Source organism: Sciurus vulgaris (assembly GCF_902686455.1).
Source record: "Sciurus vulgaris genome assembly, chromosome: 12".
NCBI lineage: Eukaryota > Metazoa > Chordata > Mammalia > Rodentia > Sciuridae > Sciurus > Sciurus vulgaris.
In genome coordinates this window covers 13,070,058-13,083,464 of record NC_136473.1, presented here as the reverse complement: position 1 = coordinate 13,083,464, position 13,407 = coordinate 13,070,058, and the positions used below count along the sequence as shown (strand labels likewise).

The 13,407-nt window shown below is 39.2% G+C and overlaps 2 protein-coding genes across 5 annotated transcripts in view; both read right to left on the bottom strand.

Moving 5' to 3' along the window:
• The window catches only part of LOC306642116 (uncharacterized protein), a 238,383-nt gene that overhangs the window by 134,371 nt on the left and 90,605 nt on the right, over positions 1-13,407 (bottom strand). The gene's annotated exons all lie outside the window — the stretch shown is intronic.
• FBH1 (F-box DNA helicase 1) overlaps positions 1-13,407 on the bottom strand; it is a 45,831-nt gene that overhangs the window by 10,530 nt on the left and 21,894 nt on the right. For 3 of the 4 annotated variants that reach the window (XM_079107550.1, XM_079107551.1, XM_079107549.1), the window contains 12 exons: positions 13,285-13,377; positions 12,918-13,009; positions 10,908-11,076; positions 10,017-10,239; positions 9,071-9,158; positions 8,903-8,989; positions 8,068-8,204; positions 4,780-4,879; positions 4,568-4,689; positions 2,745-2,820; positions 1,972-2,169; positions 1,318-1,443 (listed from right to left, as the gene is read on the bottom strand). In XM_079107550.1, coding sequence (XP_078963676.1) covers positions 1,318-1,443; positions 1,972-2,169; positions 2,745-2,820; positions 4,568-4,689; positions 4,780-4,879; positions 8,068-8,204; positions 8,903-8,989; positions 9,071-9,158; positions 10,017-10,239; positions 10,908-11,076; positions 12,918-13,009; positions 13,285-13,377 — 1,511 coding nt within the window. The remainder of the gene's footprint in view (positions 1-1,317; positions 1,444-1,971; positions 2,170-2,744; positions 2,821-4,567; positions 4,690-4,779; positions 4,880-8,067; positions 8,205-8,902; positions 8,990-9,070; positions 9,159-10,016; positions 10,240-10,907; positions 11,077-12,917; positions 13,010-13,284; positions 13,378-13,407) is intronic. The other variant, XR_013758380.1, reaches the window with a different exon arrangement.

The window sequence follows — 13,407 nt, the reverse complement described above, 5'->3', positions numbered from 1 at the left end:
TAGAGAAACAGGGAAAAGTCAACTAAAAAGCTTGCTTAGGAAAACTTGTATTCCCACCTAAGTGTTTACAACCCCTCACTCATCCCCCACCCTGTCAATTCACTCACGATTTGCTGGATGTATCTACAGAATTTTCCTATAAATATCAACTACAAAAACAAACAGAAACTTTGCATACTAGTGGCACTAAGTACTGGGTTTTTTTAGCTCTGCTACAGTAAATGCTGGGAACATGCTGACTCAGTCACACAAAAAAAGCCAGAGCTGGATCCAAGTCAATAGTCTCTAATGCCTGGCTCTTTCCATTTCCTTTTGCTCTCTCTCTGTACTGACAGCCCAATCTGGAAACGTCTTACATCTGCAGCAGACAACCAGGGAAGAAAACCACATTTGTAAGTCTGTGGTGCCCACTTACCCCTCTCATCGTTCAGCCTCAATACCTAGCACAAGAGAGAGTTGGCCTGTGAGCAGAATGAAAGCTGCTGACTGAACTGTACACATTAATGGGTGGACTATGTGGTGTGTAAATTTTATCTCAAAAAAGCAGTCACCAAAAAAGTATGTAAATATAAACCAGGAAGGGGAAAAAAGATAGTAGCAAAATAAATATTTGCCCACTCATCCCTAAAAAAGCAGGTGATCTCTCTCCACAGTACCTATTCCTCCTCCTTCCACTCTGATTTATGTTCAACACCGTGTCTCTACACCCTTATGGCTATTCACTACAGAAAAGGAATGTCAGTTTTTTATTTCATCATTTCAATGTATGCTATGTCCCAAATTTTGAAACTATATTTAATAAAGAGTTTTTGTTCGGAAATTTCAAATGTTTTTATTCCAAGCTTCAAGATCAAATGAAACACTAATGCTTAGAGTTTAACAAACAGACTTGAATTTAAATTTACTAAAAAGCAGACAAATGATAAAGAGTTCTAGCTTAACTTTTTATGATTTTCTGATTTATTTTTTTTAAATAAAAGGAAAGGGAATTAGTGAAAGAAAAACACCTTGGAAAGCAGGTGAATGGAATGTTTTCAAGCTTTTCTGAGCACCAATGGCTGCTGGTGACAAATCTGAAGCTGAAGAGGTGTGTTGCGAGGGCCATTGTGAACATAACCCTAAGAGAGGCAGCCTTGTACCAGTTTACAGTTTGATTTTTCTAAGAACCATAGAATAAGAGTCAAACATTTAGGACAGGAGGTGATTCTCACCTTCTAGAAGGAACTACCAGGAGGCTACAACCATCCAATCAAAACCAAGCCAGTCACCTCCTAATTACTAAAGTAAGAGTATCCCAAGAGCCACCAGTGTCCTTACCAACTCTGAAGTGAGGAAGTTGGGCAAGATTATGCCTGGCACAAGGCACTTTCACAAAATCATCCAAAACGTGCACAGTATCGAACTCCAAGCCTTTGGCTTTGTGCACAGTGCCCAAAATGTACTCTAGAATAAAAACAATGCTCAGTCAGATGGAGACTTTGCAGGGAAAGGAACCAGAGAAAAACAAAAGTTCATTTGCTGCATGCAGTTGTGTGGGAAGAGGAGGAGGAGGAGAGTAGGGCCCCTAAAAGGAGGAAAAAAAGGTTGAGAAGAAAAGTAGAAAATTAATCCAAGAAGTACCTCAGGAATCACATTCTGCAGACCACAGTGACTCTCCCTATCCCCTAGTATGTTACACTGGAAGGGACAGAGGCCCAGAAGAGGGCTGCATGGTTTGCCTAGGTGGAGCAGCTGAACTAGAAAATCCCATTCTACTGACTTGAAAGTGGAACAGCAATAAAGAGCCCTAAGGCTCTCCTTTCTATTTATTTAAAATTTTTTAAATTTTATGTGGTGCTGGGGATTGAAACCAGGGCTTTGTTCCTTTTTTCATAAATAACACAGCCACCCATGTCACAGTTACTTCATATAGGTAAGGACATTCCACCTCCTCTTGAAGGGAGGCAAAAACCAAGTGCTTTCTTTCCTTACCTGCAAAGTCCCAATCTTCTATATGGCATTTTTCTATCCTTTCCACCAATTCTGGGATCCTGATGTTATACTTTTCAACTACTGCAATCTTTGCTTCAAGCTCCTTGTCCTCAGCAGCAGTCACGTACCTCTTGAAGCCACTGAAGCCTTCTTTGTGTACCCATCTTCGGATGAATCTGTCTTTAATGATGAGGTTTTCTGAGGAGAACACACTCAGTCAGCAGGTGCAGGCTCCTCTACCTCGACAGCAATAGCTGCACATTCCTAACCAACATGACAATGGGTGGTCTGAGATGTGGGAGACCCAGGTTCCAGTCCTGACTGCATCACTAACTCACTGTGTGTCCCTGGGCAAGTCAGTGCAGCAGCCTCTCCGTCTCCAACTGAGGATCAAGGGCCCCACACTTGAGATCCTCACCTACTTCACAGGGATTTGAAAGAGCGCCATAGAAATATCAGAAAGTATCATCTGGGGCCCATATAATGTGTTGATGTGTGAAGTTGCCCAGGCAGACAGAATGATGTGAGGGAAGACAATCTCTGGGACCAACGCTGGCAAGTAATGAGACTCCCAAGAGAAGGTCTTGGAAAAGTCTGTGAGTACCTCTGAAAACCAAAGGCCTCAGGCATCCCCCTCTTCAAGGGAAAAGAGCAACACTAGCTCCCCCCTCTCTGGAAGGACAAGAACACTGTCTGAGGACCAACCCGGGCCTTCCCCATCCCTGTCTCTCCAGTGCTGCTTTCCACTGCTCCAAGGCCAGGAAGGTACTCACGTTTCTTCCGTTCTTCCTCTGGCTGAAGAAGGATCCAAATATCAATGATTCTGTCCAATCCAAATGATTTAATCCCCTGAAAAAGTTTTTTGGTGGGATTTTTGTTTTTTTGTTTTGTTTCTTAACAAAACAAAATAAAGCAAATGTAGTTGTGGGATTTTGAAATGAGATGGTTTCTTGGAAACGAATCTCATATTGTACCCAAAGCATCACCGTGAATGGGGAACTTCATCAACTGCAAAGCACTGGGCTATAATATGGCCTGGAAACTCAGAATTATCAAATTTTAAATTTAGCTGTTACTTCAAATTCTTCATATGTTTTTAAGAAAGACAAGTGATAGCTGCATGTTGTTTTCTAATCAGTAAATGGGCAATTTAAGTCTATTCTCCAGGAATGTGAAATGGTTGCAAAAGAATACAAATGGTAACTGAATAGAAAGGGTTGAATACTTACCACACTGTTTCTTTTGAGAAAGAACTAGAGAATACCTACTATAGGTCTAAATAATTCTGTGATTTTAAAGGTTGGCTCTTGGAGAAAGGGCCTGCTTATACCATGGGTTAGCCCTGTTCTAACTAAGGAGGGCCTGCTGAGCACTGGCCTGGCGCCAGCACTCACAGGGCACCAGGCCTGGCACAGGAGGCACAAGACAAGGGCTCCCCACTCTAAGGACCTTTCATATTTTGAGGAAAGACATGTAAAACACTGACATAAAATGGACGCTAAAACAAAATGATGTACATCATATCTCACAACTAGATAAGTGACCAAGTGTAATAACACATGTGACAGGCAGTGAACAGAGGTAAGAGAGGGAGTGAGAACAACTTACTTTATATTACGCCTGGCATGGATATTCCAAAATATTATTCTCTTACAATAATGATAATGGCTAAATTATGCGATGTCTTCTAGATGATATTATAAAGCCATTACAACAGCAATGAAAGAAAATAAGACTATGTGTTGAGTGAATAGAATACATTTTTATGTACACCACTACACATTATGCAAAAAAACACATTAAGGACAAAGACAAAGAAAAATCAGCAAAAATGAGAATTATTATATGAAATATTTGAATTTTATGTTTCTTATTTAATGATTCTTCCTTTTAGTCCGAAGGTTTCTATAACATGCTTATATCATCTTTATTTTAAAAAATGAAAGAAAAATCAAAAGACCGCTTTGATTTTGATTCACTATTTATTGAGTGCCCAGCACACAGTAGGCTGTCAAAAATATTTTTTCATAAATGAGTAACTTACAGTCATAGCTTTGTTTCAGAGTTAAAAGTGATGTAAACATGTCATTTAATCCTAACTTCCCTGTGAAACAGGTGAAGGAAAGGCATTGTTTTTATCTTAGAGATGGAGAGAATGAGGCACACAGAAGTTGTGACTTGCCCCAAGTCACACAGGTCAGTGACAGAGCCAGAGCTAGAACCCAGGTGTTGAACCCCATGTGTTGTAGAATAACTGGTGCTGTCAGTTCAGTTGTTCTTATACTAATAAACAACACAATCAGAAAAACCTCAGGTGGCCAGCAGCCTCACTGCACAATCAAATTTAAAGAAGTTCATTTTTCAAAGAGTAGAGGGAAAAAAATCCTCTTTATTGGGTCTCACTTATTAGGAATATTTTACTAGCATAATCAGAGTTGCCAGAAGTAAAGAGTTGAGTTTCAGTGCAGCCTGGTGAAGAGTCAAAAACCCAAATGTTTTCCTGCATAATCAGTCTAATGAAGTTGAACATGTTCACTGCGTATGTTTGTCTATAACATTTTTGTGAATGAAGCAGTCAACAGAGATTTACTCTTACCCCAATCAAATGTATCCTTGAAGGTACTTCTCCTTCAGTTACCCGTACAGCCTCATCAAACACATTGGCATTGGTCCGAGACAACAGAGCCACTTGTCCCTTAGCATCACCTCTAATGCCACCTTTGAGGAGACAGCACAAACTCAATGACAAATCAAAACGAGGAGGATAACTAATTTTGTTAACAAAAGAAGAGCTACTGAAAACCTTACTCTGATGGTTTCCTCCAACCAGTGTCTTCTTCCTCACTCTCTTGCAGACATCCAAGATAGTAGCTCCCACATAAGCTATTTCCACACCAAATCTAAAACTCTGTTGGAAACAGTAAAATAAAATGAACTGGCAACCCACCTTGATACCCGTGAGCTCACTTCTACCACTGATAAGGTCCAACTTATCCAACATCAGAAGGGGATTTGGAAATTCCCCATAAATAAAACCATTTGTACCCAAACAGGAGTCCGGCAATCAAAAATTTCTAACTTTATTTCTAAGTGTTAATTGTAACATCTTCTATCTTGAAACCCTGAAATGATCTATTTCTCTCCTCACTTACCACCCCAACCAAATTTTGACCATACTCCATCACCCTATCTATACTATCTTTTCTCATCCCTGCCACTAGCTTTGCTGGACTCACATATTTCATGTCTCACCTATCTGGTCTCTTACCTCCAATTCCCTCCCCGTCATATGATTCTCTCTCCCTCTGCTAGATTAATCTTATGCAAACACTTTTATTATACCATTTCCTTGCTACCAGAAGAAAGGAACAATACATATGGAAAAAAGATGTACTCACTGTCAAGAGCTTCCATGACCTGAACAGTCTTTCCTTTCCATTGTTCCTCCATGCCAATAGCAAACTCTCCTTTTAAGCAAATCTACCCCCACCACCTTTTTATTCAACTCTAGCACAGTTTAAATGTTTAAATTATATGAAAGTTTAAGACAGTTTAAGGGTTCCTCCCCTCCCCTTTGAGAGTGCTTTCAACATTAATTCATAATTCCTGCCCTGCACAAGACAGTCACAGGTAGAATCACTATGGCCTAAGAAGTCCCTAAATTTGCCCTACCCTGGCTTAGACTGGAAGTCCTTTCCTCACAGAAAAATAAATCATTTTTCTGTCCTTCAATCTGGCCCGAGACCCTATTTCCCTGACCACTCCAACTGGAACAATATCATTATTCCCCATCTCCTGGTATTTACTGTCTTTTTTTCCACACATTCATAACTTAAGGTAATAAAGTATTGTGTACTTTGGTGAATAGCAATAACATAGACATAGGAAAACTAGAATTTGAACAAATAGTACTATGTCACTATAAAACGATCTGTACTGAACCATAAACCCAAATTATAAATATTCGTGAGTCTATATTAAGATAGATAAATATTGACTAAACAAATCTCTTTATGCTATCAGGTAGAGAGAAAAACAAATCTCTTGCAGAATTCCAAATAATTTATGAAGATACTCCAATACTTAATTCTCAAGTGTGGGCTCAGTAGAGGGACTTCCTTCCCCAGGATGCAGTATGGAGAGGAACAGTTTTACAGTAGAGAAACCTGACAAACACTATTCCAGCCAGATGATCAAGGTCAACACCCAGTCCTATCCCATATTGATAATATGTACCTTGATACCATGTGATCGAAATGGCACTTTACCTCTGTGGCCTTCACCCCCAATCCATAACCCCAGTCTAACCATGAGAAAAAAAAAACCTCAAAAATTCCAGTACAGAGCACATTAAAAATACCTGAAAAGCCAAATAAAACACGATTATATGTAATGTGTTATCCTAGATGGGATTCTGGAGCAGCCAAAGATACTACTCAAAACCTAACACTCTGAATAAACTATGGACTTTAGTTTTATAATAATATGTCAATACTTGTTCATTATTTGTGGCAAGTGCTCCATATTAATCTAAAATGTTAAAAGTAGGGGAAACGGAGGAAAGGGTGTATGAAAACTCTCTGAACTACCACCTCAAGTTTTTTGTAAATCTGAAACTATTTTAAAAAAATAATGTCAATTAAAAAACAAACAATTCTGAGCTAATGATACCCTAAGTCACTACAGCAGATGGGAACTCAAGGGAATAGTCACAGAGAAGTTCATGGACCTCTCAATAATATAAAACAATAGAGCTTATGCTTTAATACAAATGATACACATCTCTTCTAGGGATAGAGAGTTTACTAAAAGCAGTGGTTTTCAAAATGTGGTCTCAGGACACTTCACACTTTCACAAAATACTGAAGCCTTCAAAGCACTTTTATTTATGTGACCTACACCATAGCAGATACTCGAATCCATTTAAAAATCACAAAAGGGGGCTGGGGTTGTGGCTCAGTGGTAGAATATTTGCCTAGCATATGTGAGGCACTGGGTTCGATTCTCAGCACCACATACAAAAATAAAATAAAGGTCCATCGACAACTAAATATAAAAAAAAGAAGAAAAAAACTAAAAATCACAAAACCCACTACATGATAGTGTAAGGAACGCTTTTTTAAATCATGTGTATTTCTCAAAAAATTTTTAAAAAATTAATAAAAAGAGTGGCACAGTTTGGCAATTTTTACAGATTTTTTTCAACATGCAGCATTTCACAATTACATCTGCATTCAGTCTGTTGTGATACATTATCTTGGATGAAGTTTATGAAGAAAATTCAACCCCACACAAATGTTTAATAGGAAAGGGAAGAATGTTTAATCACCTTTTTACATAATCACAGACACTGTGAGTTGCATCATGTTCAATGTGACAGATGCATGGTTTCCTAAATTTTAATTTTACTTGAAAGTAAGAATTTTATCTTTGGCAACACACACTTATTTAGTTTCCTGAAGTCACTGCTCATCTCACTCATGTTTGAGAAAATGCCAAATACCCAATTCCAAATAACCACAGATGGTCTGTCAGTTGTTCTTTCAAGTAAAAACTGTACAAGAAAAAAACAGCCTGTTTAGCTCACAACTCAACTAAAAGAGTATTCTTCCTGGGACACCAACGAGCTTCAGTTTTCAGTGGAAACGCTTTTTATCTACTTCCCATGTCAGCACATAGAATATTAAGGAGATGTACTCAAGGGTCAACAGGTCATGAAATTAATAATTATGGCACCAAGGTCATTCTTAAGTAAAATGCTCTTTTATTTTCACTTTGAATGTTTTGAAAGAATATAACTGCTAGTCCAATTTGGTATCGAGGCCTTGATCCATGGTAAGGCCCTAGAAGTTTTACCCACAGTTAGCACCAAGTGTCGACACAGCAAAAAAGGCAAATAACTACGATGAAAAGTTTTGACTTCGCTGGCCTCCACAGAACTTCACTTTGAGAACCACGGCTTACAAGTAAGGATATGCTATGTACTGTGAACCTAGCATAGTACTTCCACAGGGCCTGGAACAAAAAAACCTAGGAGGGGAAATATGATGCTTGCTTACATGCTCCTGGGCACTCAGAAGCAGACAGAGCACTTACCTGTGTGAGATAGAAGACGTGCGTGTGGGGGACTGTGAACAGAGCATTGACTGCGCCACGGAAGGTATAGATCTGCTGGTGTGGGTCCCCTACAAAGATCTTCCCACATGGCTGAGATAGAACTATATTCATGATAGCTGAAACCAATAAGATGAACAGTGAGAAACTGGAAGAAGTCCAACATACACAGCAAAAAGAAACTATATTTAAGAAAGAAAAGCATAAAAATGCTTTCACAAAACTAAGCCAGCCCACGACAGACAACAAAGTTGTCTTTTCCTGCAGGATAGGCACTCAATCAAAAGAAATAATTCTATAATGGAAAAAAGAGTAGTTCCTGGTCCTAGGAATGATTACTTTTAGTCCTGATTGAACTATTGAGTCTAAGAAAACACATAGGTAAATACAAAATAAGGTAAATTGTCTTCTCTCTTTAATAGTATAACGCCCTAAAAATCACACTCATAACACTGTCTATTCTCTGGTAGCCACTTGAAAAATATACAACACAAAACAAATTTTCACTCTAAATTGACCACTTTTCCCCCACTCAAGTTTAAGTCTCTATCATCTCATTTGATGAGCTACTCAGTTAACACTGTAAGAACAACTTCAGCAAAATATAGGGAGAAAGATAAATCTGCTTTGGGTAAGGGAAACAGACAACTGTTGAAATTCTAAGTCAAATAAAAGGGATTTCTGAATGACTAGCATTTGTTCCTCTTCTTTATCACAAATAAGAATAATCAACTTATTTCACATATATGTCCTCTTACATAATCATGATGCTGTTTCTACGTATTTGAGACTACTGATGTCCTGAATAGTTTATCACCTGGGGTACAGTCCTGGGCCTCATCCACAAAGATGGCGTCAAAAGAGGCAAGCAAAGGCTTGCTCAGCTGCCAGAGTTTCAAATAGCCTGAAAGAAGGGAGCAAGAGTCAAAACCTACAAGGGAAGCAGTTGTATTTAAAAGACACCAATGTCTGGAAATGTGCCTACCATCATGAGTCATTTGGTAAGCCTCTTCTTTGCATTCCCCTAGCTTCCGCATGTTGTCCCAGAGTCGGCTTGCTTCAAGGACACCATTCTAGAAAGCATGTGATACAGTGAACCAAAGTTGAATATCCTAGAAAAGACTAAAATCACATTTTCACTTCCACACACATAAGAGGAGCAAAGACATCATTATGAAACAGAGGGCAGGCCCTCCCTAAACTCCTAGGGTCCTGCAGCAATCTCTGAACTTCAGGCAGGGTCTGGAGCACAAAGATGAGTGGGAAACTAAGGCCACTGAGGTATGGCAGAGCAAAGATCAGAGATCACAACAGCTGACACACAAAAAAAATCAACATTTCTAGATTTATGACTGACACATTCTTTCACGAAAAGAATGGCAAAGGCTGGGCATGGTGGTGCACGTTATAAGCCCAATATGAGGCCAGCCTCAGTAACTTAGACCTTTCTCAAAATAAAAAATACAAAGGGTTAGGGATGCAGCTCAGTGACAAAGAAACCCTAGGCTCAACCTCCAGTACCAAAAAATAAATAAATAAATAATTTTTTTAAAATAACAAATGACTGGAAAGACTTGATAGCTTCATAGAACTAAGAAATAGATTTTTCCACTAGTAAATCTATATAGAAGGAATAACCAAAAAAATTAGACTGCTGGTGCTCAGATAAGATCAGATTCTGGGTCCATAAGATCTTACAACAAGCTCTTATAAACTGTGGGCAGGTCACACAATACCTGTTTTCATTTGTTAAAAGGGAAGACTATTATGAGGATTAAGTGAGATGTCTCTGAATACCACACAATTCACAGGTGTCAGGACAGGCCTACAGTCTCACCTGCTTATCTTCAACTTCCTATGAGCAGTTCTAAAGAAGTGAAAAGACAGAAATAATACTAGATTGCTAATGTTTAAGACACTTTGATACTTACCAGCTTCTCACTCTGTTCAACCATGACTCTCTGTCCTTGGCTGTTCTTACACCAAATAGGCACATGATCAATCGTCAGCTCTTCATCAGCCGAAGCAAAGAAGTTCTCTAAAGTCTTACACACTAGCTTGGCCCTTATGAATCCACCTTTCCCTTCAGCAAGGACGGAATTAACCATAAAGGGTGTTAACTTAAAGAGATTCAACTTCTTCTTCAGCTGGTACCTGTAATGCACATCCCAAATGAATAGCAATTGGCTTTATTGCAACTGTGCTACTGAGAGTCTCCCTATCTCCCCCATTCTTCCCAATAACACCATCAAGTCACTCCAAGTGTTATACACTGGTGAGACAGAATGTTTAAAAGTTACAAGGAGTCCTGCAAGATCCATGTCTATTTTGAAAGGGCTTACACCAGGCTTTTAGGAACTATAAAACCTAGAAGAGAATCAGTTCACAGAGACACCACTATCACAAGGTGTGGTCCATGCTCCAAGTGACTCCCAAAGGGACTCAAAGTTTCTTGAAGGCTTCATGTCCAGGAAACCTCAGGTGTGTGCACCTTAGCCCAGCCTTCTCCCCACCCACCTTTTCAAGGAAAGCCTAAAACTGATGAGGATATGTGAGATCCTGAACTTTAAACAAGACATGTTGACTTTCTGTGCCTCAGTTTCAGAAACATGAGAATGCACCCTCAGTAAGATATTGCTGCATGTAAATTATGTTATGGGATAAAAGTACATATCAGTAAAGCTATCTATCTCCTCCCTGTAAACAGAGATAACAACATTATATTTTCTTAGTGTTGTGGGATAAGTTCATATGTGATCAATAAGCATCAGGTGAAAAAGAACAAAAGAACTGACAACGACGCCATCCCTGGCAATGCTCACTTCCGCCCAACGTGTCCATAGGCCATGGAATGAAAAGTTTTGCAGATGACATTGCTGGGGAAAACAAGCTCAGCCTGCTTTGCAATACTCTTGTTGAACGTTACATACAGAAACCTGCTCTCAGACCACTTCTCAGCATACTTGACCAGGGTCGAGGTCTTCCCAGTGCCTGTGGAAGCAAAGAGGAGAGGATGTGACTCTCTGACGAGGGAAAACATGCTGAAGGATGCCCATTAGGTCTTGTTCACTTGTTCAGACTTATTCCACCTCAGGCTTCAGACCAGGACAGGGACAAGTTTTCAATACTGATCAAAGTGGTGCCATGAGAAGAGCAGCAAATTTTAAGTCAGATTAAGGTGGGTTGGGATTTGGCCTCCAGGAGGTTCTGGAGGTAATGACCCCGGCTTGAGCTTCAGTCTGCTTCTTAACAATTCATGGAAACACTGAATTGTGGAGTTTATAAGGGCAAAGATAATCATCAAACCCCCCAGCAGCAGGAACTCAGTAAAAGGTAGCTATGTCCAATCTAACTGCCATTTAAGCCTCTAGTAGCAAGAATATGTAAATGGGACTCAAGGATTCTTCCGATTCACTCTGAACTCTTGTCTGTTTCACTTCTCCATGATTCATTTAACTATTCAGTTATTCCACCTATCTTTAATTTAATGAGTATTTATTGAGCACCAACTATTTGTTCAGCTGCATGCTAAGCAACATAAGATATTAAAAAATGTGTTAAAATCTAGTTGGGAATAAAATACCAATATGAGGTGAAATAAGTAACAACAAAATGAGAGTATAATGATCACAGTACAGTGAAAAAGAATATGCGTTATAAACAAAAAAACACTCACCTGTCAAAGAACAAAAATGGTACTTCATACTCTACCTAACAGAACTGTTCTGAAGATTAATGAAGTAATATGGAATACTGACAAAACACCTGGGTTGGCTATTGTTACTATATAATGTTCAGGGACAAAGTAATTAAAAGATGATTAATTATAGTTCAACAAATGTATATGTAGGACTCAAACAATTGAAGAAGACTTTATCAGGAATAAACAGATGATGGAAGTTAACACAGCATAGCAAAGGAAAAGTGAAGTCGGGGGGGGTGGGGGCAAGAGAGGAAGGGAAGGAAAAAGAAGGGAGAAGAAGGGGAAGAAGACATATCCTTGGAGACAAGCTTTGAATTCTGGCTCTACCACTAACTTGCTTATTTGACCTACAGCAAATCTCTTTGAGCTTTAATTACTTTATCTCTAAAGTAAGAATAACTAACCAACCTTACAGAATGTTGCTAGGACCAGCAATCTGCAGGCACACTTAATAAATCATTACTAGCAGAACATTCAGGCAGAACAGTAGCAGGAAGGGATTATAGGTAGAGAAACTAGCATGAACAAAGATTCAGACAAAAGGCTAACCAAGTACCTGAGGAGATCATAAGGAGATCAGTTCAGCTGATCTGAGGTACCATAGTGACAACATATTTAGGAAAGTAGCTAGACCCACATGGAGGGAGGGCCTGCTAGATATTACCCTACAAAATCAGGGAGATATTGAAACCCTTTGACCAGATTAACACATCCTGCCTCTGCCAGAAGCAAACAGTGACTGTGCATGTGCAATGATAAACGACCAGCTCAACCCAGTGATGTACCCTCAAAATGAATTCCTATGCACTGTCTAAACAGGAATTCCAGTGTGGATGTTCCCTAGAGTAGCAGGAGAAAACAAGGATTCCTTGGATAACCACTTTTCAGATTATTTGACTGAGGTAATTTGATAATAGATCAAGGTAGAGGGCTGAGTTAGGAAGGGGGCTTCCCTAGCATGCATGAGGCCCTGGGTTCCTTCCTCAGCACCAGAAAAAAAAAAAAAAAAAAAATCAAGGTACAGATGCTCTGACAGGTAGTGGGAAGAAGAGATGTAGTGGTAACAGGTAGGAAACAACTACATTGTGAACCTGATGCTCTATTCCAGAAACTAAGGTGAGCTCCTTACCTGCAAATGCCATAATTTTTACCACCTGTAGAGGTTCCATCTTATGGTTCAGAATCAGCTGTTGCTCATGTGTAAGCTGGATGGTCTTCTTTCTATAATCATTATAGAACAGAAATCAGACAATCAAACAGGCAAACTGCATAAATGAAAGTTGACTCAAAAAGTTCTCCTCTTAGGGGAATAAAACATCTCTAAAACTAGACTGTAAAGTTGGTTGCATGACTCAGTAATATACTCAAAGGCAGAAATTCACGTAACGTAAAATATGCCTCAATAAAGTGTTAAAGCAAAACATCTCCCCTTATGTACAAGAAAGAGTCACAAATAGAAGATAAACCATATGCATATATTCATAATATATACATACCCTGGCCACACAGACAGTTCCTCTTTAACTTTAGTGGTCTGAGTACAGGAATTCTCCTGAAGATACAGGCAATAGAAAATGTTGTAATGAATCCTAATGGGGAACAAAATCAAATTTAGAAAC